The 26,302-nt window shown below is 47.0% G+C and overlaps 1 protein-coding gene across 1 annotated transcript; it reads right to left on the bottom strand.

Moving 5' to 3' along the window:
- Positions 1-2,988: 2,988 nt before the first annotated feature.
- On the bottom strand, positions 2,989-26,147 carry casc3 (casc3 exon junction complex subunit). The gene is made up of 12 exons (XM_079583238.1): positions 25,920-26,147; positions 22,824-22,848; positions 21,065-21,120; positions 14,799-14,990; positions 14,147-14,289; positions 13,727-13,903; positions 9,810-10,037; positions 9,004-9,506; positions 7,011-7,205; positions 4,677-4,775; positions 4,414-4,580; positions 2,989-3,208 (listed from the first exon to the last, which is right to left on the bottom strand). The coding sequence occupies exons 1-12, from the start codon at positions 26,115-26,117 to the stop codon at positions 3,038-3,040; spliced, it is 2,154 nt and encodes a 717-aa protein (XP_079439364.1). The 5' UTR covers positions 26,118-26,147; the 3' UTR covers positions 2,989-3,037.
- Positions 26,148-26,302: the final 155 nt, after the last annotated feature.

Genomic DNA, 26,302 nt, shown 5'->3' with positions numbered 1-26,302 from the left:
ATGACAAAAATGTGACAAAAAAATGACAAAAAAATGACAAAAAAGTGACAAAAAAATGACAAAAAATGACAAAAATGTGACAAAAAAATGACAAAAATGTGACGAAAAAATGACAAAAAAATGACAAAAAATGACAAAAATGTGACAAAAAATTGACAAAAAATGACAAAAATGTGACAAAAAAATGACAAAAAATGACAAAAATGTGACCAAAAAATGACAAAAAATGACAAAAAAATGACAAAAATATGACAAAAAAATGACAAAAATGTGACAAAAAAGTGACAAAAAAATGACAAAAAAATGACAAAAAATGACAAAAATGTGACAAAAAAGTAAAAAAATGACAAAAAATTGACAAAAAATTGACAAAAAATTGACAAAAAATGACAAAAAATGATAAAAATGTGACAAAAATGTGACAAAAATGTGACAAAAAAGTGACAAAAAAGTGACAAAAAAGTGACAAAAAATGACAAAAATGTGACAAAAAAATGACAAAAAAATGACAAAAATGTGACAAAAAAGTGACAAAAAAATGACAAAAAAGTGATAAAAAAATGACAAAAATGTGACAAAAAAATGACAAAAAAATGACAAAAAAATGACAAAAAAATGACAAAAATGTGACAAAAATGTGACAAAAAAGTGACAAAAAAATGACAAAAATGTGACAAAAAAATGACAAAAAAATGACAAAAATGTGACAAAAAAGTGACAAAAAAATGACAAAAAAATGACAAAAATGTGACAAAAAAATGACAAAAATGTGACAAAAAAATGACAAAAATGTGACAAAAAAATGACAAAAATGTGACAAAAAAATGACAAAAAATGACAAAAATGTGACAAAAAAATGACTAAAAAATGACAAAAATGTGACAAAAAAATGACAAAAAAATGACAAAAAAGTGACAAAAAAATGACAAAAATGTGACAAAAATGTGACAAAAAAGTGACAAAAAAGTGACAAAAAAGTGACAAAAAAATGACAAAAATGTGACAAAAAAATGACAAAAAAATGACAAAAATGTGACAAAAAAGTGACAAAAAAATGACAAAAAAGTGACAAAAAAATGACAAAAATGTGACAAAAAAATGACAAAAAAATGACAAAAATGTGACAAAAAAGTGACAAAAATGTGACAAAAATGTGACGAAAAAATGACAAAAATGTGACAAAAAAATGAGAAAAATGTGACAAAAAAATGACAAAAATGTGACAAAAAAATGACAAAAAATGACAAAAATGTGACGAAAAAATGACAAAAATGTGACAAAAAATGACAAAAATGTGACAAAAAAATGACAAAAAAAAAGACAAAAAAGTAAAAAAAAAGACAAAAAATTGACAAAAAATTGACAAAAATTGACAAAAAATGACAAAAATGTGACGAAAAAATGACAAAAAATGTGACAAAAAATGACAAAAATGTGACAAAAAAATGACAAAAAAAAAGACAAAAAAGTAAAAAAAAAGACAAAAAATTGACAAAAAATGACAAAAATGTGACAAAAAAATGACAAAAAAATGACAAAAAAGTGACAAAAAAATGACAAAAAATGACAAAAATGTGACAAAAAAATGACAAAAATGTGACAAAAAATGACAAAAAAATGACAAAAAATGACAAAAATGTGACAAAAAATTGACAAAAAATGACAAAAATGGGACAAAAAAATGACAAAAAATGACAAAAATGTGACAAAAAAATGACAAAAAATGACAAAAAAATGACAAAAATGTGACAAAAAAATGACAAAAATGTGACAAAAAAATGACAAAAAAATGACAAAAAATGACAAAAATGTGACAAAAAAGTAAAAAAATGACAAAAAATTGACAAAAAATTGACAAAAAATGACAAAAAATGATAAAAATGTGACAAAAATGTGACCAAAAAAATGACCAAAAAATGACAAAAAATGACAAAAATGTGACAAAAAAGTAAAAAAAAGACAAAAAAATGACAAAAAATGACAAAAAATTGACAAAAATTGACAAAAAATGACAAAAATGTGACGAAAAAATGACAAAAAATGTGACAAAAAATGACAAAAATGTGACAAAAAAATGACAAAAAAAAAGACAAAAAAGTAAAAAAAAAGACAAAAAATTGACAAAAAATGACAAAAATGTGACAAAAAAATGACAAAAAAATGACAAAAAAGTGACAAAAAAATGACAAAAAATGACAAAAATGTGACAAAAAAATGACAAAAATGTGACGAAAAAATGACAAAAAAATGACAAAAAATGACAAAAATGTGACAAAAAAATGACAAAAAAATGACAAAAAATGACAAAAATGTGACAAAAAAGTAAAAAAATGACAAAAAATTGACAAAAAATTGACAAAAAATTGACAAAAAATGACAAAAAAATGATAAAAATGTGACAAAAATGTGACCAAAAAAATGACCAAAAAATGACAAAAAATGACAAAAATGTGACAAAAAAGTAAAAAAAAGACAAAAAAATGACAAAAAATGACAAAAAAATGACAAAAATGTGACAAAAAAATGACAAAAATGTGACAAAAAAATGACAAAAAATGACAAAAAAATGACAAAAAAAAATGACAAAAATGTGACAAAAAAATGACAAAAAAATGACAAAAATGTGACAAAAAATTGACAAAAAATGACGGCGCAGCAGCTACTTCCGGGTCGCCCCCACCTCGCAGACAAAACATCATAAAATAAACATCATTTTTATATCTGACATGAAAACTAAGATGTAAAGGGAGGAAAACAGATACAAATCTCCACTTCCACCACTGCGGGAAACATCAATACTTTCACCTGCCGCGTCGCCTTAAACCTTGTAAAAGGTAAATAACTCCTCCCACGAGTGCCGCACATCGGTGTTTCCGGGTTAGTCCTGTCGTGTTGTGTTGTGTTGTGTCGTGTTGTGATTCTGTGCTGATGTTGTGTCGTTGAGCCTGACTGAGATCCTCGTAATAGCTGGGGGCGGGGTCTCTCACCTGAGCGTCCTCTGAGGGAGGGGCGTCCTGTGTGTGGCGAGGGGGCGGGGTCACTCTGAGGCGTAGGGCAGCTCTGGGGGCGGGGCCTTGGACAGGTCTGGGGGCGGGGCTTTGACGGTGACGGGCTGTGAGGTGCGTCTCGGGGGGGAGGGTTTGGGCTGGGCCTGCTGCTGCATCGTGTCGTAGTACGTCACGCCGCCGTACGTCACCTGCGCCTGAGCCTGGGGGGGGACAGGGACGTTACACACATGAGCCTGAGCCTGGGGGGGGACAGGGACGTTACACACATGAGCCTGGGGGGGGGGACAGGGACGTTACACACATGTAATCACCCCCACCGGGACTGAGCACATTTCCTCCAGCTCAGCTTTACCCAAATCTAAATGAGGCGTCTCTGTCCTGCAGGGAAACGCTTTTAGATTTGGGTAACGCTGAGCTGGAGGCGTTAAACCTCTGACCACCAAAACCAAGTGCGTTCTCTCCTCTTTGCCCTGGTCGTCACTTTTATTTCCCTTATGTGTTTTTGCGATGTTTTTAATCACTTTTTTGCTGGAATTTTGTCATTTTTTAACCGGATTTTGTCACTTTTTGCCTGATTTTTGTCACTTTTTTGCTGGATTTTTGTCGTTTTTTTCCGGATTTTTGTCATTTTTTGTCATTTTTTTCATAATTTTTTATATTTTTTTTTGCCGGATTTTTTTCTTTTTTTTGTCGGATTTTTGTCACTTTTTTTTTCCGGATTTTTGTCTCTTTTTTTTCCGGATTTTTTTCATTTTTTTCATAGTTTTTTATATTTTTTTTGCTGGATTTTGTCCTTTTTCTGCTGGATTTTTGTCACTTTTTTGCCGGATTTTTGTCACTTTTTTGCCGGATTTTTGTCATTTTTTTTCCCGGATTTTTGTCATATTTTTACCGGATTTTTTTCATTTTTTTGCTGGATTTTTGTCATATTTTTCATAATTTTTTATATTTTTTTTGCCGGATTTTTTATATTTTTTTGGCTGGATTTTTGTCATTTTTTTTGCTGGATTTTTGTCTTTTTTCTGCTGTATTTTTTTCATTTTTTGCCGGATTTTTGTCACTTTTTTGCTGGATTTTTGTCATTTTTTTGCTGGATTTTTGTCATTTTTTTTCCTGATTTTTTTCCTGATTTTTTTCAGAATTTTTGTATTTTTTTTGCTGGATTTTTTTCATTTTTTTGCTGGATTTTTGTCATTTTTTTTGCTGGATTTTTGTCTTTTTTTTGCTGGATTTTTTTCATTTTTTTGCTGGATTTTTGTCACTTTATAGATTTTTTGTCGTGTTTACATCCTCATTTTCTTGTTTTCCTTTCCTTATCGCTGTTTTGAAGAAGCTTTAGACTTGGAGAACTTGGAGAAAACATGTTCAGCTGGGAGTTAACAGGTTAAAAGAGGAGTGTTGTTACCTGGGGGGCGGGGTACATGGCGGGGTAGGGGAAGGTCATGACCCCCGGCGGAGGGTAAAACGGCGGTGGGAGGAGCTGCTGCGGTTGCCCCGGCGACAGGGAGACGGGCGGGGCTCCGTAGAGGGCGGGGTTGGTGATGGGGCCGGCCGGTTGGTGCGGATGGAGACCTGAGGACGAGAACATCCACGTGAACGTCGGGCAGAGCGTGTCCACGGCAACGGTAAACAGCTGAGCCTGGACTCGCTTCATGGGTACAGACTCACCTGGATGAGGCAGGTGCATCTCCGGCTGGACCAGCATGCCCTGGGGCGGCAGGGGGGCGGGGCCGTCACCGTGAGCGTAGATTGGTCCCTGGTACGACACTGGGGGCGGAGCAAGGACACGGTAAAGACAACGCGGCAGCTTCATTTTCACAAAAATAACGTCTTTCTCTGGGCTCGTAGTGTCAGTCACATGATCAGTAGCGTGTCAATAGCGTGTTCTTACTGGGCTCGTAGTAGTATTTTTGTCTTTTTTTTGCCTGATTTCTGACATTTTTTTTGCCGGATTTTTGTCATTTTTTGCTGGATTTTTTTAATTTTCTTTCTGGATTTTTGTCATTTTTTGCCGGATTTTTGTCACTTTTTTCCGGATTTTTGTCACTTTTTTTTTTGGATTTTTGTCACTTTTTTTTCTGGATTTTTGTCACTTTTTTTCTGGATTTTTGTCACTTTTTTGCTGGATTTTTGTCACTTTTTTGCTGGATTTTTGTCACTTTTTTGCTGGATTTTTGTCACTTTTTTGCTGGATTTTTGTCACTTTTTTTCTGGATTTTTGTCACTTTTTTTTTCTGGATTTTTGTCACTTTTTTGCTGGATTTTTGTCACTTTTTTGCTGGATTTTTGTCATTTTTTTGCTGGATTTTTGTCATTTTGCTGGATTTTTGTCATTTTTTTTTTCTGGATTTTTGTCATTTTTTGCCGGATTTTTGTCACTTTTTTTTCTGGATTTTTGTCTTTTTTTTTGCCGGATTTTTGTCATTTTTTGCTGGATTTTTTTAATTTTCTTTCTGGATTTTTGTCATTTTTTGCCGGATTTTTGTCACTTTTTTCCGGATTTTTGTCACTTTTTTTTTTGGATTTTTGTCACTTTTTTTTCTGGATTTTTGTCACTTTTTTGCTGGATTTTTGTCACTTTTTTGCTGGATTTTTGTCACTTTTTTGCTGGATTTTTGTCACTTTTTTGCTGGATTTTTGTCACTTTTTTGCTGGATTTTTGTCACTTTTTTTCTGGATTTTTGTCACTTTTTTTTTCTGGATTTTTGTCACTTTTTTGCTGGATTTTTGTCACTTTTTTGCTGGATTTTTGTCATTTTTTTGCTGGATTTTTGTCATTTTGCTGGATTTTTGTCATTTTTTTTTTCTGGATTTTTGTCATTTTTTGCCGGATTTTTGTCACTTTTTTTTCTGGATTTTTGTCTTTTTTTTTGCTGGATTTTTGTCACTTGTTTCCGGATTTTTGTCACTTTTTTTTCTGGATTTTTGACACTTTTTTTTCTGGATTTTTGTCACTTTTTTTTTCTGGATTTTTGTCATTTTTTGCCGGATTTTTGTCACTTTTTTTCTGGATTTTTGTCTTTTTTTTTTTCTGGATTTTTGTCACTTTTTTGCCATATTTTATTCATTTTTTTCTGGATTTTTGACACTTTTTTTTCTGGATTTTTGTCACTTTTTTTTCTGGATTTTTGTCACTTTTTTGCTGGATTTGTGTCACTTTTTTTGCTGGATTTGTGTCACTTTTTTGCTAGATTTGTGTCACTTTTTTGCTGGATTTTTGTCACTTTTTTGCTGGATTTTTGTCACTTTTTTGCTGGATTTTTGTCACTTTTTTTCTGGATTTTTGTCATTTTTTGCTGGATTTTTGTCACTTTTTTTGCCGGATTTTTGTCACTTTTTGCCGGATTTTTGTCACTTTTTTTCTGGATTTTTGTCACTTTTTTTGCCGGATTTTTGTCACTTTTTTTGCTGGATTTTTGTCTTTTTTTTGGCCATATTTTATTCATTTTTTGCCGGATTTTTGTCACTTTTTTACGGATTTTTGTCACTTTTTTCTGGATTTTTGTCACTTTTTTGCTGGATTTTTGTCACTTTTTTGCTGGATTTTTGTCACTTTTTTGCTGGATTTTTGTCATTTTTTGCCGGATTTTTGTCACTTTTTTTGCCGGATTTTTGTCACTTTTTTTTTCTGGATTTTTGTCATTTTTTGCCGGATTTTTGTCACTTTTTTTCTGGATTTTTGTCACTTTTTTTGCTGGATTTTTGTCACTTTTTTCCTGGATTTTTGTCACTTTTTTTTCTGGATTTTTGACATTTTTTTCTGGATTTTTGTCACTTTTTTTTCTGGATTTTTGTCATGTTTGTCGCTGTTTTCGGTCACTTTTTAGTGCTTTTTTGTTGTATTTACATCCTCATTTTCTTTTTTTCCTTTTTTATCGCTGTTTTGAAGAAGCTTTGAGATTTGGAGAACTTGGAGAACAGGATCATTAGCGTGTTCTTACTGGGCTCGTAGTAGTGTCAGTCAGTCACATGATCAGTAGCGTGTCAGTGGCGTGTTCTTACTGGGCTCGTAGTAGTGCCCCTCCATGACGCCCAGGTGCATGGGCGGGGCCGGCTCCGGGACGCTCCTCTGTCTCTGGGACGAGTAGCGCTTGGCTCGGTTGGAGCTCATCTCGTCCAGCGCCTGGAACTGCCCGCTGGGCATCTGTGCGGCGGCGGGCATCGGCGTGCTGGGCATCTGCAGAGGGTTGGTCAGGCCTGGGGGGCACAGGGGCAGGTTACAGGGGGGGGGTTACAGCTCGAGGGTTAATACAATAATACATCATCTTTTTCTTCTTCTTATTCTTCCCATTTTTTGTTTCTTGTTTCCACGATTGTTTTTCCTTTTTACTACTTTTTCCTAATTCCTAATTTTAACACGATTTTCCCACATTTTTAGCCTCATTTTTCCCATGTTTCGAACTTTCCTGTCATTGGACCCGATATGGCAAATCTTCCAGCAAATACTTTAGTATAAATGTCGGATAAAGCATTGTTCAGATATTGAACGGTACCCATGACCCAGTTGGGTGTTTTTTGACCTCTGACCTCAGACTCACCTCTGATCTCATGCTGCGTCCGAAATGGTCAGATTGCTAAGAGCTCTGACGCCAAACCGGATGTGCGTCAGAGATGCTTCCGAATTGGTCTGTCAGTTAGGAAGTAGTTAGGAAAAGGAGCCTTGATGCTAACTATCATAGCCACTTTAGCATAGGGACCTCTGATGCTAACTATCATAGCCACTTTAGCATAGGGACCTCTGATGCTAACTATCATAGCCACTTTAGCATAGAGACCTCTGATGCTAACTATCATAGCCACTTTAGCATAGGGACCTCTGATGCTAACTATCATGGCCACTTTAGCATAGGGACCTCTGGTGCTAACTATCATAGCCACTTTAGCATAGGGACCTCTGATGCTAACTATCATGGCCACTTTAGCATAGGGACCTCTGATGCTAACTATCATAGCCACTTTAGCATAGGGACCTCTGATGCTAACTATCATGGCCACTTTAGCATAGGGACCTCTGATGCTAACTATCATAGCCACTTTAGCATAGGGACCTCTGGTGCTAACTATCATAGCCACTTTAGCATAGGGACCTCTGGTGCTAACTATCATAGCCACTTTAGCATAGGGACCTCTGATGCTAACTATCATAGCCACTTTAGCATAGGGACCTCTGATGCTAACTATCATAGCCACTTTAGCATAGGGACCTCTGATGCTAACTATCATAGCCACTTTAGCATAGGGACCTCTGATGCTAACTGATTAGGAGCTGTGTGCCGTCCCATAAACCACTGTTGATTGACAGGAGCACATTTAATAATAAAAATAAAAATAATTAAAAAGTAAGATTCTGCACAAGCCAAACTTTATAAAAGTGATAAATCCATGTTGTCGTCCCCACAGCTCAGTCACATGTCAGTGTTAAAGAGGAAACTCAGGAAACAGATTAAATGCTTTTGTTTTCATTTAGTAGAAACTTAAGCCACACGGATCATTTGCTGCTGTCGCTTTAAGAAACAGCTGCTGAAATAAAATAAGACTAAAGGGAAATGTTTGGATCATGTGGATTTATTTTTCTCCTTAAATGTCTTTGTTTGGACACTATGTTGTTGTTGGACACTAGGGGGCGACATGCACTTTTGTTTGGCCTGCACTCCACCAATAACTTTAAAGAAGAAGAAAAACAGCTGTTGGTGATGTCACTTCCCTTTCCCCTGTTTAAGGACGGACGGATTGTTCAAATGCTGCTGAAGCTCTAGTTCCCGAACTGCACAGATCTAACAGGTGACCCATGAAAGGTTCAGGAGTTAGATGCGAGTGTTAGAGCTTAGAGGCGATAATGTGATGGTTTCAGACGCAGCCTCAGACTCACCTCTGACCTCAGACTCACCTCTGACCTCAGACTCACCTCTGACCTCAGACTCACCTCTGACCTCAGACTCACCTCTGACCTCTGACCTCAGACTCACCTCTGATCTCAGACTGACCTCAGACTCACCTCTGATCTCGGAGCGGATGTAGGACGTGGGGTTCTGGGTCCAGTTCTGGCCCAGGCTGAGGCGGGCGAGGTCCTGGTCCATGTCGGAGAGGCCGGTGCTCGCCGGCGCAGGCCCCTCCCCCGTGGCGGTGGCCCAGGGCTTGGGCGAGGCGGTGGGCGTGTCCTCCACTGACGCCTGTTTACTGCCCAGGTCGGCGGGCCGCGAGCGCGTGCGCCGCACCAGCGAGTACGACTTCCTCTCCACCGGCCGCTCCGTGGAGGGCGAGCCGTCCCGATTGGCCGAGGCGGGCGATGACGTCACCGGGGGGGACAGGGGGAGGGGCTTCTGCTCCGGCGCCGTTTGGGCATAAACCGCACTTTCGTTTATAACCGGGTCAGCAGCGCCGTCATGGCCGACCGTGACGTCATCGAGCGCTCCTCTGAAGCCACGCCCTCCTCGTGTCGTGGCCACGCCCCCTCCTCCTGCTGTGAACTCCAGCGCCACCTTCTGGCTGTGCCTCTCCCTGGTAAACACAGGCCAGAGCGTTATAAGCCCCGCCTTCACCGAGCGCACTTCTCCAGCTTTACCCAAATCTACAGGAGCTCACAGACCACAGGCATTTGAAAGCTAAGGCCTAAGCTCTTTCCTCCATTTTGTTTTCAGGTTTAGGTAATTTGTCTGTTTTTTGTTGGGGTCACATGTCTGCAGCTTCATCTGTTAAATTACACTAACAAAACTTGACTAAACTTAAATACAGGGCAGAGTTCTGTGGGCGTTACATTTGGGTAAAGCTGAAGTGTGATGGTGGAGGTTCAGAGTAACTCACCCTCTGTTGGGTCCGGGCCGCAGCGCCTCGTTGGTCCTGTAGGGGGGGTTGTTCTGGTTGCGCGTCCTCGGGGGCGGGGCTCTGGGTCTGGGCGCGGAGGGAGCCGATTGGCCGAGGGGCTGTGGGGGAGGGGTTTGTGTGGGCGGTCTGTTGGGCGTGGCGCTCTGCCAGGACCGTAGGGGGCGCTCCTGGTCTCTCCAGCGCTTGTCTCTGGACGGAGACGAGGGTCTGAGCGAGACAAACATCAGCCAGATGTTTAGACAGAATTATATACACTGATGCTCCTCCCCCTCTCACCTGAAGGGGGAGGAGGAGCATCACCTGTTGCTCCTCCCCCTCTCACCTGTTGCTCCTCCCCCTCTCACCTGTCTCTCCTCCTCCCCCTCTCACCTGTTGTAGCTCCTCCCCCTCTCACCTGTTGCTCCTCCCCCTCTCACCTGTCTCTCCTCCTCCCCCTCTCACCTGTTGTTGCTCCTCCCCCTCTCACCTGTCTCTCCTCCTCCCCCTCTCACCTGTCTCTCCTCCTCCCCCTCTCACCTGTCTCTCCTCCTCCCCCTCTCACCTGTTGTTGCTCCTCCCCCTCTCACCTGTCTCTCCTCCTCCCCCTCTCACCTGTTGCTCCTCCCCCTCTCCCCTGTTGTTGCTCCTCCCCCTCTCACCTGTCTCTCCTCCTCCCCTCTCACCTGTTGTAGCTCCTCCCCCTCTCACCTGTCTCTCCTCCTCCCCCTCTCACCTGCTGTTGCTCCTCCTCCCCCTCTCACCTGCTGTTGCTCCTCCTCCCCCTCTCACCTGTTGTTGCTCCTCCCCCTCTCACCTGTTGTAGCTCCTCCTCCCCCTCTCACCTGTCTCTCCTCCTCCCCCTCTCACCTGTTGTTGCTCCTCCCCCTCTCACCTGTCTCTCCTCCTCCCCCTCTCACCTGTCTCTCCTCCTCCCCCTCTCACCTGTCTCTCCTCCTCCCCCTCTCACCTGTTGCTCCTCCCCCTCTCACCTGTTGCTCCTCCCCCTCTCCCCTGTTGTTGCTCCTCCCCCTCTCACCTGTCTCTCCTCCTCCCCTCTCACCTGTTGTAGCTCCTCCCCCTCTCACCTGTCTCTCCTCCTCCCCCTCTCACCTGTCTCTCCTCCTCCCCCTCTCACCTGTTGTTGCTCCTCCTCCCCCTCTCTCACCTGTTGCTCCTCCTCCCCCTCTCACCTGTTGCTCCTCCCCCTCTCACCTGTTGCTCCTCCCCTCTCACCTGTTGCTCCTCCTCCCCCTCTCACCTGTCGCTCCTCCCCCTCTCACCTGTTGCTCCTCCCCTCTCACCTGTTGTTGCCCCTCCTCCCTGTCTCTCCTCCTCCCCCTCTCACCTGTCTCTCCTCCTCCCCCTCTCACCTGTTGCTGCTCCTCCTCCCCCTCTCACCTGTCTCTCCTCCTCCCCCTCTCACCTGTCTCTCCTCCTCCCCCTCACCTGTTGCTCCTCCTCCCCCTCTCACCTGTTGCTCCTCCTCCCCCTCTCACCTGTTGTAGCTCCTCCTCCCCCCTCACCTGCTGCTCCTCCTCCCCCTCTCACCTGTTGTAGCTCCTCCTCCCCCTCTCACCTGTTGTTGCTCCTCCTCCCCCTCTCACCTGTTGCTCCTCCTCCCCCTCTCACCTGTTGTGGCTCCTCCTCCCCCTCTCACCTGCTGCTCCTCCTCCCCCTCTCACCTGTTGTAGCTCCTCCTCCCCTCTCACCTGTTGTTGCTCCTCCTCCCCCTCTCACCTGTTGTTGCTCCTCCTCCCCCTCTCACCTGTCTCTCCTCCTCCCCCTCACCTGTTGCTCCTCCTCCCCCTCTCACCTGTTGCTCCTCCTCCCCCTCTCACCTGTTGCTCCTCCTCCCCCTCTCACCTGTTGTAGCTCCTCCTCCCCCTCTCACCTGTTGTCGCTCCTCCCCCTCTCACCTGTTGTCGCTCCTCCCCCTCTCACCTGTCTCTCCTCCTCCCCCTCTCACCTGTCTCTCCTCCTCCCCCTCTCACCTGTTGCTGCTCCTCCTCCCCCTCTCACCTGTTGCTCCTCCTCCCCCTCTCACCTGTTGCTCCTCCTCCCCCTCTCACCTGTTGTAGCTCCTCCTCCCCCCTCACCTGCTGCTCCTCCTCCCCCTCTCACCTGTTGTAGCTCCTCCTCCCCCTCTCACCTGTTGTTGCTCCTCCTCCCCCTCTCACCTGTTGCTCCTCCTCCCCCTCTCACCTGTTGTAGCTCCTCCTCCCCCTCTCACCTGCTGCTCCTCCTCCCCCTCTCACCTGTTGTAGCTCCTCCTCCCCTCTCACCTGTTGTTGCTCCTCCTCCCCCTCTCACCTGTTGCTCCTCCTCCCCCTCTCACCTGTTGCTCCTCCTCCCCCTCTCACCTGTTGCTCCTCCCCCTCTCACCTGTTGCTCCTCCCCCTCTCACCTGTTGCTGTTGCTGCTCCCCCTCTCACCTGTTGCTGCTCCTCCTCCCCCTCTCACCTGTTGCTCCTCCCCCCCCTTCTCACCTGTTGCTCCTCCCCCTCTCACCTGTTGCTGCTCCCCCTCTCACCTGTTGCTCCTCCTCCCCCTCTCACCTGTTGCTCCTCCTCCCCCTCTCACCTGTTGCTCCTCCTCCCCCTCTCACCTGTTGCTCCTCCTCCCCCTCTCACCTGTTGCTCCTCCTCCCCCTCTCACCTGTTGCTCCTCCCCCTCTCACCTGTTGCTCCTCCTCCCCCTCTCACCTGTTGCTCCTCCCCCTCTCACCTGTTGCTCCTCCCCCTCTCACCTGTTGCTGCTCCTCCTCCCCCTCTCACCTGTCTCTCCTCCTCCCCCTCTCACCTGTCTCTCCTCCTCCCCCTCTCACCTGTTGTAGCTCCTCCTCCCCCTCTCACCTGTTGTAGCTCCTCCTCCCCCTCTCACCTGTAGCTCCTCCTCCCCCTCTCACCTGTTGTTGCTCCTCCCCCTCTCACCTGTAGCTCCTCCTCCCCCTCTCACCTGTTGCTCCTCCTCCCCCTCTCACCTGTTGTTGCCCCTCCTCCCCCTCTCACCTGTTGCTCCTCCTCCCCCTCTCACCTGTTGCTCCTCCTCCCCCTCTCACCTGTTGTTGCCCCTCCTCCCCTCTCACCTGTTGTTGCTCCTCCTCCCCCTCTCACCTGTTGTTGCTCCTCCTCCCCCTCTCACCTGTTGTCGCTCCTCCCCTCTCACCTGTTGCTCCTCCTCCCCTCTCACCTGTTGTTGCTCCTCCTCCCCCTCTCACCTGTTGTTGCTCCTCCCCCTCTCACCTGTTGTTGCTCCTCCCCCTCTCCCCTGTTGTTGCTCCTCCCCCTCTCCCCTGTTGTTGCTCCTCCCCCTCTCCCCTGTTGTTGCTCCTCCTCCCCCTCTCACCTGTCTCTCCTCCTCCCCCTCTCACCTGTTGTTGCCCCTCCTCCCCTTCTCACCTGTTGTTGCTCCTCCCCCTCTCACCTGTTGTTGCTCCTCCTCCCCCTCTCACCTGCTGCTCCTCCCCCTCTCACCTGTCTCTCCTCCTCCCCCTCTCACCTGTTGTTGCCCCTCCTCCCCCTCTCACCTGTTGTTGCTCCTCCCCCTCTCACCTGCTGCTCCTCCCCCTCTCCCCTGTTGTTGCCCCTCCTCCCCCTCTCACCTGTTGTTGCTCCTCCTCCCCCTCTCACCTGCTCCTCCTCCCCCTCTCACCTGTTGCTCCTCCTCCTCCCCCTCTCACCGTTTGTAGCTCCTCCCCCTCTCACCTGTCTCTCCTCCTCCCCCTCTCACCTGTTGTTGCTCCTCCTCCTCCCCTCTCACCTGTTGTTGCTCCTCCTCCCCCTCTCACCTGCTCCTCCTCCCCCTCTCACCTGTTGCTCCTCCTCCTCCCCCTCTCACCGTTTGTAGCTCCTCCCCCTCTCACCTGTCTCTCCTCCTCCCCCTCTCACCTGTTGTTGCTCCTCCTCCTCCCCTCTCACCTGTTGTTGCCCCTCCTCGCCCGCGGCCGCTCTCCCCCGCTGCCTCCGTTGCGGATGTCGTAGCCGTAGATGGCGATGAGCTCCTCTCGACTCTTCGGCGCCTGCTCTTCTTCTCTGAATCTGTCGTGCTCCCATCGGCCCTCGTCCTTCCACAGCTTCCTGTTCCTCCCTTTGGGTCTGAAACAGAGGAGGTCAGAGCGAGGTCAGAGCGAGGTCAGAGAGCGAGGTCAGAGTGTGAGGTCAGAGCGAGGTCAGAGCGAGGTCAGAGCGAGGTCAGAGCGAGGTCAGAGCGAGGTCAGAGCGATGTTAGAGCGAGGTCAGAGCGAGGTCAGAGCGAGGTCAGAGCGAGGTCAGAGCGAGGTCAGAGGTCAGAGCGAGGTCAGAGCCACGTCAGAGCGAGGTCATCATGGCGGCTCTCACCTCTCCTCCTCGTGGGACGCTCCTCTCAGGTCGTGCTCGAAGAACAGGCCCTTGCGGGGGATGTAGGCGGGGTTCTTCCGGTCCTCGTCGTCGTCCAGCTTCTGTTTCCCGCTGCTCTTGGTCTCGGGGTCGTCGGTGGACTCCTGCTCAGAGACAGCGGTTTCTGAAAGTGTTTCAGAGGAGACGGCCCCCAGAAGAGTGAAGCCACTCCCCCTGCTCACCCGTCCCGCCCTCTCCTCCCCTGTCCCTCTCTCTCCTCCCTCTCTCACCTGTCCCCGCCCACTCTCACCTGTCCGTCCCCGCCCTCTCTCCCCTGTCCCCGCCCTCTCTCCCCTGTCCCCGCCCTCTCTCCCCTGTCCCCGCCCTCTCTCACCTGTCCCCGCCCTCTCTCACCTGTCCCCGCCCTCTCTCCCCTGTCCCCGCCCTCTCTCCCCTGTCCCCGCCCTCTCTCACCTGTCCGTCCCTCTCCACCCTCTGCACCCGTCCCGCCCTCTCCTCCATCTCTCACCTGTCCCCGCCCGCCCTCTCTCACCCGTCCCCGCCCTCTCTCCCCCGTCCCCGCCCTCTCTCACCAGTCCCCGCCCCCTCTCACCAGTCCCCGCCCCCTCTCACCAGTCCCCGCCCCCTCTCACCAGTCCCCGCCCCCTCTCACCTGTCCGTCCCCGCTCTGTCTCTCCCCCGTCACGTTGGCCTTGTCTTCGCTCTTGGGCTCTTCTTTAGTGCAGTTCTCCTCCTGGTCTCTAGGGGGCGTGTGTTCAGGAGGAGGGGGTTTGGTCTCCTCTGCAGGGGCGGAGGCTGTGGTCTCCTCCGTGAACGCCTCTTCCTCCTCCTCCTCATCTCCTCCCTGAAAACACTGAGGTTAATCCAGCTCCTTTAAACCATCAGAACCAAACAGAACGATTCCAGTCAACAGGAGCACCCGCACCACATACTGGTGCTCATTAAGGAGGTCCTGATACCTCCTACAGGAGCACCCGCACCACACACTGGTGCTCATTAAGAGGTCCTAATACCTCCTACAGGAGCACCCGCACCACACACTGGTGCTCATTAAGGAGGTCTTAGATCTGACTTTATTACAGACGACCCTACACCAGAATCTGAGCTGATTGAACCAGAGCTAATGTTGCTAACGCTGTAGCGTCTGCAGTGTTTACGACACACAGGCTAACGCTGCAGCGTCTGCAGTGTTTACGACACACAGGCTAACGCTGCAGCGTCTGCAGAGTTTACGACACACAGGCTAACGCTGCGGCGTCTGCAGAGTTTACGACACACAGGCTAACGCTGTAGCATCTGCAGAGTTTACGACACACAGGCTAACGCTGCAGCGTCTGCAGTGTTTACGACACACAGGCTAACGCTGCAGCGTCTGCAGTGTTTACGACACACAGGCTAACGCTGTAGCATCTGCAGAGTTTACGACACACAGGCTAACGCTGCAGCGTCTGCAGTGTTTACGACACACAGGCTAACGCTGTAGCGTCTGCAGTGTTTACGACACACAGGCTAACGCTGTAGCATCTGCAGAGTTTACGACACACAGGCTAACGCTGCAGCGTCTGCAGTGTTTACGACACACAGGCTAACGCTGCAGCGTCTGCAGTGTTTACGACACACAGGCTAACGCTGCAGCGTCTGCAGTGTTTACGACACACAGGCTAACGCTGCAGCGTCTGCAGAGTTTACGACACACAGGCTAACGCTGCAGCGTCTGCAGAGTTTACGACACACAGGCTAACGCTGCAGCGTCTGCAGAGTTTACGACACACAGGCTAACGCTGCGGCGTCTGCAGAGTTTACGACACACAGGCTAACGCTGCAGCGTCTGCAGAGTTTACGACACACAGGCTAACGCTGTAGCATCTGCAGAGTTTACGACACACAGGCTAACGCTGCAGCGTCTGCAGAGTTTACAACACACAGGCTAACGCTGTGGCGTCTGCAGAGTTTACGACACACAGGCTAACGCTGCTGCGTCTGCAGTGTTTACGACACAGAGGCTAACGCTGCAGCGTCTGCAGAGTTTACGACACACAGGCTAACGCTGCAGCGTCTGCAGAGTTTACGACACACAGGCTAACGCTGCAGCGTCTGCAGAGTTTACGACACACAGGCTAACGCTGCTGCGTCTGCAGTGTTTACGACACACAGGCTAACGCTGTGGCGTCTGCAGAGTTTACGACACACAGGCTAACGCTGCAGCGTCTGCAGAGTTTACGACACACAAGCTAACGCTGCTGCGTCTGCAGAGTTTACGACACACAGGCTAACGCTGCAGCGTCTGCAGAGTTTACGACACACAGGCTAACGCTGCAGCGTCTGCAGAGTTTACGACACACAGGCTAACGCTGTAGCATCTGCAGAGTTTACGACACACAGGCTAACGCTGCAGCGTCTGCAGTGTTTATGACACACAGGCTAACGCTGTAGCGTCTGCAGAGTTTACGACACACAGGCTAACGCTGTAGCGTCTGCAGAGTTTACGACACACAGGCTAACACTGCAGCGTCTGCAGAGTTTACGACACACAGGCTAACGCTGTAGCATCTGCAGAGTTTACGACACACAGGCTAACGCTGCTGCGTCTGCAGAGTTTACGACACACAGGCTAACGCTGCAGCGTCTGCAGAGTTTACGACACACAGGCTAACGCTGTAGCGTCTGCAGAGTTTACGACACACAGGCTAACGCTGTAGCGTCTGCAGAGTTTACGACACACAGGCTAACGCTGCAGCGTCTGCAGAGTTTACGACACACAGGCTAACGCTGCAGCGTCTGCAGAGTTTACGACACACAGGCTAACGCTGCTGCGTCTGCAGAGTTTACGACACACAGGCTAACGCTGCAGCGTCTGCAGTGTTTACGACACACAGGCTAACGCTGTAGCGTCTGCAGAGTTTACGACACAGAGGCTAACGCTGCAGCGTCTGCAGTGTTTACGACACACAGGCTAACGCTGTGGCGTCTGCAGAGTTTACGACACACAGGCTAACGCTGCAGCGTCTGCAGAGTTTACGACACACAGGCTAACGCTGCAGCGTCTGCAGAGTTTACGACACACAGGCCAACGCTGTAGCGTCTGCAGAGTTTACGACACACAGGCCAACGCTGTAGCGTCTGCAGAGTTTACGACACACAGGCTAACGCTGCAGCGTCTGCAGTGTTTACGACACACAGGCTAACGCTGCAGCGTCTGCAGAGTTTACGACACACAGGCTAACGCTGCAGCGTCTGCAGAGTTTACGACACACAGGCTAACGCTGCGGCGTCTGCAGAGTTTACGACACAGAGGCTAACACTGCTGCGTCTGCAGAGTTTACGACACACAGGCTAACGCTGCAGCGTCTGCAGAGTTTACGACACACAGGCTAACGCTGCAGCGTCTGCAGAGTTTACGACACACAGGCTAACGCTGCCGCGTCTGCAGAGTTTACGACACAGAGGCTAACGCTGCAGCGTCTGCAGTGTTTACGACACACAGGCTAACGCTGCAGCATCTGCAGAGTTTACGACACACAGGCTAACGCTGCAGCGTCTGCAGTGTTTACGACACACAGGCTAACGCTGCAGCATCTGCAGAGTTTACGACACACAGGCTAACGCTGTAGCATCTGCAGAGTTTACGACACACAGGCTAACGCTGCAGCGTCTGCAGAGTTTACGACACACAGGCTAACGCTGCGGCGTCTGCAGAGTTTACGACACAGAGGCTAACACTGCTGCGTCTGCAGAGTTTACGACACACAGGCTAACGCTGCAGCGTCTGCAGAGTTTACGACACACAGGCTAACGCTGCGGCGTCTGCAGAGTTTACGACACACAGGCTAACGCTGCCGCGTCTGCAGAGTTTACGACACAGAGGCTAACGCTGCAGCGTCTGCAGTGTTTACGACACACAGGCTAACGCTGCAGCATCTGCAGAGTTTACGACACACAGGCTAACGCTGCAGCGTCTGCAGAGTTTACGACACACAGGCTAACGCTGCAGCGTCTGCAGTGTTTACGACACACAGGCTAACGCTGCAGCATCTGCAGAGTTTACGACACACAGGCTAACGCTGTAGCATCTGCAGAGTTTACGACACACAGGCTAACGCTGCAGCGTCTGCAGAGTTTACGACACACAGGCTAACGCTGCAGCGTCTGCAGTGTTTACGACACACAGGCTAACGCTGTAGCATCTGCAGAGTTTACGACACACAGGCTAACGCTGTAGCATCTGCAGAGTTTACGACACACAGGCTAACGCTGCAGCGTCTGCAGTGTTTACGACACACAGGCTAACGCTGCAGCATCTGCAGAGTTTACGACACACAGGCTAACGCTGTAGCATCTGCAGAGTTTACGACACACAGGCTAACGCTGCAGCATCTGCAGAGTTTACGACACACAGGCTAACGCTGTAGCATCTGCAGTGTTTACGACACACAGGCTAACGCTGCAGCGTCTGCAGTGTTTACGACACACAGGCTAACGCTGCAGCATCTGCAGAGTTTACGACACACAGGCTAACGCTGTAGCATCTGCAGAGTTTACGACACACAGGCTAACGCTGTAGCATCTGCAGTGTTTACGACACACAGGCTAACGCTGCAGCGTCTGCAGAGTTTACGACACACAGGCTAACGCTGCAGCATCTGCAGAGTTTACGACACACAGGCTAACGCTGTAGCGTCTGCAGAGTTTACGACACACAGGCTAACGCTGCAGCGTCTGCAGAGTTTACGACACACAGGCTAACGCTGCTGCGTCTGCAGAGTTTACGACACACAGGCTAACGCTGCAGCGTCTGCAGAGTTTACGACACACAGGCTAACGCTGCAGCATCTGCAGAGTTTACGACACACAGGCTAACGCTGCAGCGTCTGCAGAGTTTACAACACACAGGCTAACGCTGTAGCGTCTGCAGAGTTTACGACACACAGGCTAACGCTGCAGCGTCTGCAGAGTTTACGACACACAGGCTAACGCTGCAGCATCTGCAGAGTTTACGACACACAGGCTAACGCTGTAGCGTCTGCAGAGTTTACGACACACAGGCTAACGCTGCAGCGTCTGCAGTGTTTACGACACACAGGCTAACGCTGCGGCGTCTGCAGTGTTTACGACACACAGGCTAACGCTGCTGCGTCTGCAGAGTTTACGACACACAGGCTAACGCTGCAGAGTTTACGACACACAGGCTAACGCTGCTGCGTCTGCAGAGTTTACGACACACAGGCTAACGCTGCAGCGTCTGCAGAGTTTACGACACACAGGCTAACGCTGCAGTGTTTATGACACACAGGCTAACGCTGCTGCGTCTGCAGAGTTTACGACACACAGGCTAACGCTGCAGCGTCTGCAGTGTTTACGACACACAGGCTAACGCTGCAGCGTCTGCAGAGTTCACGACACACAGGCTAACACTGCCGCGTCTGCAGAGTTTACGACACACAGGCTAACGCTGCAGCGTCTGCAGTGTTTACGACACACAGGCTAACGCTGCAGCGTCTGCAGAGTTTACGACACACAGGCTAACGCTGCAGCGTCTGCAGTGTTTACGACACACAGGCTAACGCTGCAGCGTCTGCAGAGTTTACGACACACAGGCTAACGCTGCGGCGTCTGCAGTGTTTACGACACACAGGCTAACGCTGCAGCGTCTGCAGAGTTTACGACACACAGGCTAACGCGGCGTCCACACCAAACGTGTTTTGGGCGTTAAAACGGCGCCTAAAGCCGTAGTTGGACGCCTGTTGTTACTGAAGTCAGACGCTTGTCACCAATGTCACCGAGCGTCAGACGCTCTGGCCCCGTCAGCTCAGAGTGTGTTTCGTAGAAAACCGGAGCTCAATGCGAGCTAACTGAGCTAACGAGCTATGGTTTTCTCCCAGAGCTAATTGCAGATGTGAGTAATAAACTACAACATCAGCCCGGCTCAGTGATCATTGTTCTTTATGTAGATGTTGGTTTCATTGACTTTATTCGTGCATATTTCTCGTTTTCACGCGAGGACCGGAGGTTTAGCTTAGCATTAGCTTCTCTGGAGCTAATGCTACCACAGGCAAAACAATGAAAATGCTGAAGCTACTGGATAAGTTTCTATAAACACAGGAGAAAATCCACACGGAGCTGAAGTAAAGGAGAAAAGAGAGCATTTATCTGCAGTAATAAGTAACATCTCAGTACTATTGTTAAATACAAATACATACATGAATAAAGCACAAGCACTGAGGAGCTTTAATGAGCTGTTCTGTCTGTGATGGACAGAGACATACAAATAATCTGTTCAATTCTCTTACAAGACTTTACTTAAGGAAATGTAAATGAGCAAATTAACCAATTACAAACCAATCTGTGTGAAAAGGTGAGTCTGTTGAAGAAAATGCCTTGTACTCGTATCGGTATTCGGTATCGGCGAGTACTTTATCAAAGTACTCGTATCGGTTTTAGAAAAAGTGGTATCGCTGCGTCCGTACCTCATCACTAGAGATGGGACGATTAACAATGTCGCTGCGATTCAAAAATGGGGCAATTAATCTATTGCGTGTGCCGTTCACGATTTAGAACGTGATGTCATAATGTCAGGTGGAGGGCGGGGCCAAGACTACTCTGTGGGACAAACACAGCTTTTGTAAGAAATCCCCAAAACAAAAATGAAATGTTGTTCCTCATCAGTTGTGACGGTGACTGGATTCACAAACCTGAATCTGAAAGTCCTTCCTAATGGACTCGGTCGACACTGAACCTGGCCCCAGCTCAAACTAAGCCACTGGTTTTGATCAAAGGAAAGGTCTTTCATGATTGTTCTGAAGTTCTAGGTATAAAATAACGGGGCAGATAAACTGAAAAGGCCTCAATCATAAACACGCTAAAGCACATTTTAAAAACATTCATCTGCAGTTGAGAAAAGGCAGGATCGTTTCTCGTTACCTCAGAGTGAGAGCCATTCTCCTCCGGGTCTGCGCTGTCGTAGTCTGACAGGACCGCTGCAAAAGAGGACGAACGAGGTTAAGACAGAAGAAACCACAGAGAAGAAACCACAGAGGAAGAAACCACAGAGAAGAAACCACAGAGAAGAAACCACAGAGAAGAAACCACAGAGAAGAAACCACAGAGAAGAAACCACAGAGGAAGAAACCACAGAGAAAGAAACCACAGAGAAGAAACCACAGAGGAAGAAACCACAGAGGAAGAAACCACAGAGAAGAAACCACAGAGGAAGAAACCACAGAGGAAGAAACCACAGAGAAGAAACCACAGAGGAAGAAACCACAGAGAAGAAACCACAGAGGAAGAAACCACAGAGAAGAAACCACAGAGAAGAAACCACAGAGAAGAAACCACAGAAGAAACCACAGAGAAGAAACCACAGAGAAGAAACCACAGAGGAAGAAACCACAGAGAAGAAACCACAGAGGAAGAAACCACAGAGGAAGAAACCACAGAGAAGAAACCACAGAGGAAGAAACCACAGAGGAAGAAACCACAGAGAAGAAACCACAGAGAAGAAACCACAGAGAAGAAACCACAGAGAAGAAACCACAGAGAAGAAACCACAGAGAAGAAACCACAGAGAAAGAAACCACAGAGGAAGAAACCACAGAGAAGAAACCACAGAGAAGAAACCACAGAGAAGAAACCACAGAGGAAGAAACCACAGAGAGAAGAAACCACAGAGGAAGAAACCACAGAGGAAGAAACCACAGAGAGAAGAAACCACAGAGGAAGAAACCACAGAGAGAAGAAACCACAGAGGAAGAAACTAGGGCTGCTCGATTATTGAAAAAATAATAATCACGATTATTTTTGTCATAATTGAAATCACGATTATTCAAACGATTATTTTTTTGCCTTTAAAAAAATCCATCAAAAAAAGTGACAAAAATCCATCAAAAAAGTGACAAAAATCCATCAAAAAAGTGACAAAAATCCATCAAAAAAGTGACAAAAATCCATCAAAAAAAAGACAAAAATGCATCAAAAAAGCTACAAAAATGCATCAAAAAAAGTGACAAAAATCCATCAAAAAAGTGACAAAAATCCATCAAAAAAGTGACAAAAATCCATCAAAAAAGTGACAAAAATCCATCAAAAAAAAGACAAAAATGCATCAAAAAAGCTACAAAAATCCATCAAAAAAAGTGACAAAAATCCATCAAAAAAGTGACAAAAATCCATCAAAAAAGTGACAAAAATCCATCAAAAAAGTGACAAAAATCCATCAAAAAAAAGACAAAAATGCATCAAAAAAGCTACAAAAATGCATCAAAAAAGTGACAAAAATGCATCAAAAAAGTGACAAAAATGCATCAAAAAAGTGACAAAAATCCATCAAAAAAAAGACAAAAATCCATCAAAAAAAAGACAAAAATCCCAAAAAAAATTGATAAAAAAAAAACACAAAAAAAATATAATCGATTTTTTGCGATTATGCTAATTTTGTAATCGTTTACTGTTGTGATCGAAATCGTAATCGAATTTCGATTAATTGCACAGTCCTAGGAGAAACCACAGAGAAGAAACCACAGAGAAGAAACCACAGAGGAAGAAACCACAGAGAAGAAACCACAGAGGAAGAAACCACAGAGGAAGAAACCACAGAGGAAGAAACCACAGAGGAAGAAACCACAGAGGAAGAAACCACAGAAGAAGAAACCACAGAGGAAGAAACCACAGAGGAAGATCTTACCTTCTCCAACTCCGTCTTCACTTTCCTGTAACAGAGAAACAAACATGACGTTATTGACCTGACAGAGAAACTCCTCCTACAGCAGCTCTAACACAGTGAGGTGAGAAACCCCTGGAGCGTAATCACTGACGGAGAAGAAAACCGGCCTCATAACCCAGTGCTTCCCAACCAGGGGCACGGGGACCCTAAGTAACATCGTGAAACCAGGCTTTACACGCTTTGTAATAATCACATGTACTAAAAGTAAATAAACCAGGCCTGAATGTAGAGCAATGACTATGTTTGTGCTGCCTTTAAAGAACTGATAAGAGAACAGACACTGCACCCAGGAAGTGTTTGTATGGAGGCATCCTTAGCGATCCCCATCCCTGCGTGAATATGAAGCAAAGAGTCTGATGACCCACAGACGGAGGTTAATCCACCAGGACACATTCAGAAAATACATCACACTTTATCTGACTGAGCTCAGCTTATTCCAACAAACAGCCTCAAAAACACAACGTTTACAAGGGCTGTGCAATTCATCGAAATTCAATTACAATTTCGACTACAACAGTGAACGATTACAAAACTAGCATAATCGCAAAAAATCGATTTTGATTTTTTTTTTTTTTTGCTAAGCAGACTTACGTTATTTCAGGCCGCTGGGATTATTTTCCCTTTGCTTTTCACGTGCCACGGCTCAGGCTTTTGTCTGACATAAAAACAAACAGTGCTGTGTGATGATGTCATCAGGCCGCACTGCTTAGTTTACTTGCGCAAAAAAATATAGTTTTTCTGTGACTGTCTCTGATGGATGTTTGGTGAACCTTCGCCAGAACCAAAGTGGATTAACTTTTATAACCAACGCGAGTAACACAATGTAAACAGCGATGGACCAGAGGGTGAGTCAATCCAAATGCGGGTTAGCATGTGTGTTAGCATATTAGCTTGTGTGTTAGCATATTAGCATGTGTGTTAGCCATTTATGAAGCTGTGTTGCAGATGTTGTATAACTGCATCGTGAAGTATCTTCACTTATTGCTGTTTATTTATATTACGGTAAAGTATGTGCGGAGAGAGGGGGCGGAGTTAACTGAATTGAAGCGTTGTGTCTTCCGGGTTCGAAAAATACCTCCAGAAAACACTTATATTTATCACAAAAATGAGGCTCCATAATGGTAGAGGTACAATATATCATATACATGCCTATACTTAACTTTGGAATGGCTAAAATAGCAGGATATAGGAGCTTTAATCAAGGCGTACTTGAAATCATTTGCACTTTTATGACTGTTCAGAAAACAAAGTGTAGTGTTTTGATTAATAAATAAATAAAATAAAGATACTTTTTTTTTAAAGGCAACAAATAATCGTTTGAAAAATTGTGATTTCAATTATGACAAAAATAATCCTGATTATTATTTTTTCAATAATCGAGCCGCCCTAACGTTCACTTTCACTTCTGATTCAGTTTGAACTTTCTTTTGGAGCTCTCTTTAGACGCCAAGTCCTGAAAAACAAATTATGAATGAGTTGCGATTAAACGGAGCAGACCGTGTAAACCAGGCAGGGAAACAGCCGTGGCAAAGCTCTGCTAGCTGCTGGTAAACACATCGAACTCACTTAATGTGAACAACTACAGTACTTGAACTTTTAAAATATCCAATGGCTGCTAATCCCATAATGCTTAGCGATATGACATCACATTCCCGAACTCCATAGAGCACACTGGTAGTAGTTCCCAAATGTTTTCAATATGGAGAAGCCCGAGAGTCGACCCCCATGGAGCTGTAAGTTATACTTTAATCTTTACTAATCCCTGCAGACCACAATCCCTTACAATCCCAATTAAAAGGATCTTTCCTCTAAATGTGTGCAGACTGTTCGATTAGGATGGCACGAAGACGTTTAACTATGAAACACTTTACAGAAAACTGGGACGAAATACAAGGATATATTTAATCCTTGTATTTCAATAAGAGCCTCTTATTGTTAATTAGTGAAAAATAAAAATCTCCAGGCCAAACTCGTAACTTTGCTGGGAAATCCTCAGCAGTGAACCTTTCTGTAATCGTGGGTCCCGACACCACATCACTTGAGAACCACTGATCTGGAATGTTCCGCAGTGGGGCTATAACATGTCCTATAACATGTCCTTTATCATGCTACAGCACAAAATACATCCATTCACTTTCATTTACAGTGGAGCCTTTAAAACGAAGACCCAGACCTTTCCTCACAGGCTTCACACACAGAACCACAGCCTCCTCTTTAAACAACACAAACACAGAAGATTGGACGTTAATCATATGAGCTGGAATATATCAGTGACCCTTAAATAAGTGTGTGTTCGTGTGTTTAGTGGAGGAAAAAGGAGCTCTTCAAGATCTGGTCTCCACCGAACACCGGCGGCTCTGTCCCCGCGCAGCCCCGGCCGGAGTCCCGCCAGTCCCGGACCTACCGATAGAATCCTCTGCGGGACGTGTCCGGGGGACTGCAGCGGGTTTACGGAGGGACAGAACTGCACTGAAAGGGTCAAAACGATCGACGCAACCCGTTAGCTTGGATTAGCCCGTGCTAGCCGTTAGCCGCAGTCGCAAACTCGGGAGTCCACGTCGCTCCTGCCGCCCGTTAGCCGAGTTAGCAATGTTAGCTTGGATTAGCTTGTGCTAGCTGCTAGCTGTTAGCCGCAGTCACATACCCGGAGCAAACGTAGCTCCTGGGCCCGCTCCTTCCGCTCGTTAGTCCCGTTAGCACTGTTAGCCTGTATTAGCTTGTGTTAGCTGCTAGCTGTTAGCCGCAGTCACATACCCGGAGCAAACGTAGCTCCTGGGCCGGCTCCTTCCGCCCGTTAGCCCCGTTAGCACTGTTAGCCTGTATTAGCTTGTGTTAGCTGCTAGCTGTTAGCCGCAGTCACATACCCGGAGCAAACGTAGCTCCTGGGCCGGCTCCTACCGTCAGTTAGCCTCGTTAGCACTGTTAGCCTGTATTAGCTTGTGTTAGCTGCTAGCTGTTAGCCGCAGTCACATACCCGGAGCAAACGTAGCTCCTGGGCCGGCTCCTACCGTCAGTTAGCCTCGTTAGCCTGCCTTAGCTCCCGTTAGCCGCACTTACACACTCGGACTCCGCGTCGCTCTTGGGCCCGCTCCTTTCTCCCGGGACCACGACGGGCACCACCTCCTCCCGGGGCCGGGGCTTGGTGGAGGGGGAGGCCGGCCTGGAGGAAGCCGACCTGGCGCTGTCGGACCCGGAGCAGGACTCGTCCTCACTGTCCTGAGACGCGCGCCTCCTGCGTCTCCGCCGGTCCGCCATCTTAGGGCTGAGTGGAGCCGGAAGCGCGCGGCCTTGTGGGTAATGCTGTTCTTCCTCTGACCGCGGTGAGGCTGAGGCTGGTGCTGCCCCCTCCAGCCGGGGGAGAAGAGGGTCAACGAGTCTATATTTAGGCTCGATTTTACCACCTGAAAATTTTAATATTTCCAAAAAGAGAAAAAACTTGA

This window comes from Gobius niger (genome assembly GCF_951799975.1).
Source record: "Gobius niger genome assembly, contig: SCAFFOLD_164, whole genome shotgun sequence".
NCBI classification, from domain to species: Eukaryota; Metazoa; Chordata; class Actinopteri; order Gobiiformes; family Gobiidae; genus Gobius; species Gobius niger.
This window is presented reverse-complemented; position numbering and strand designations above follow the sequence as displayed.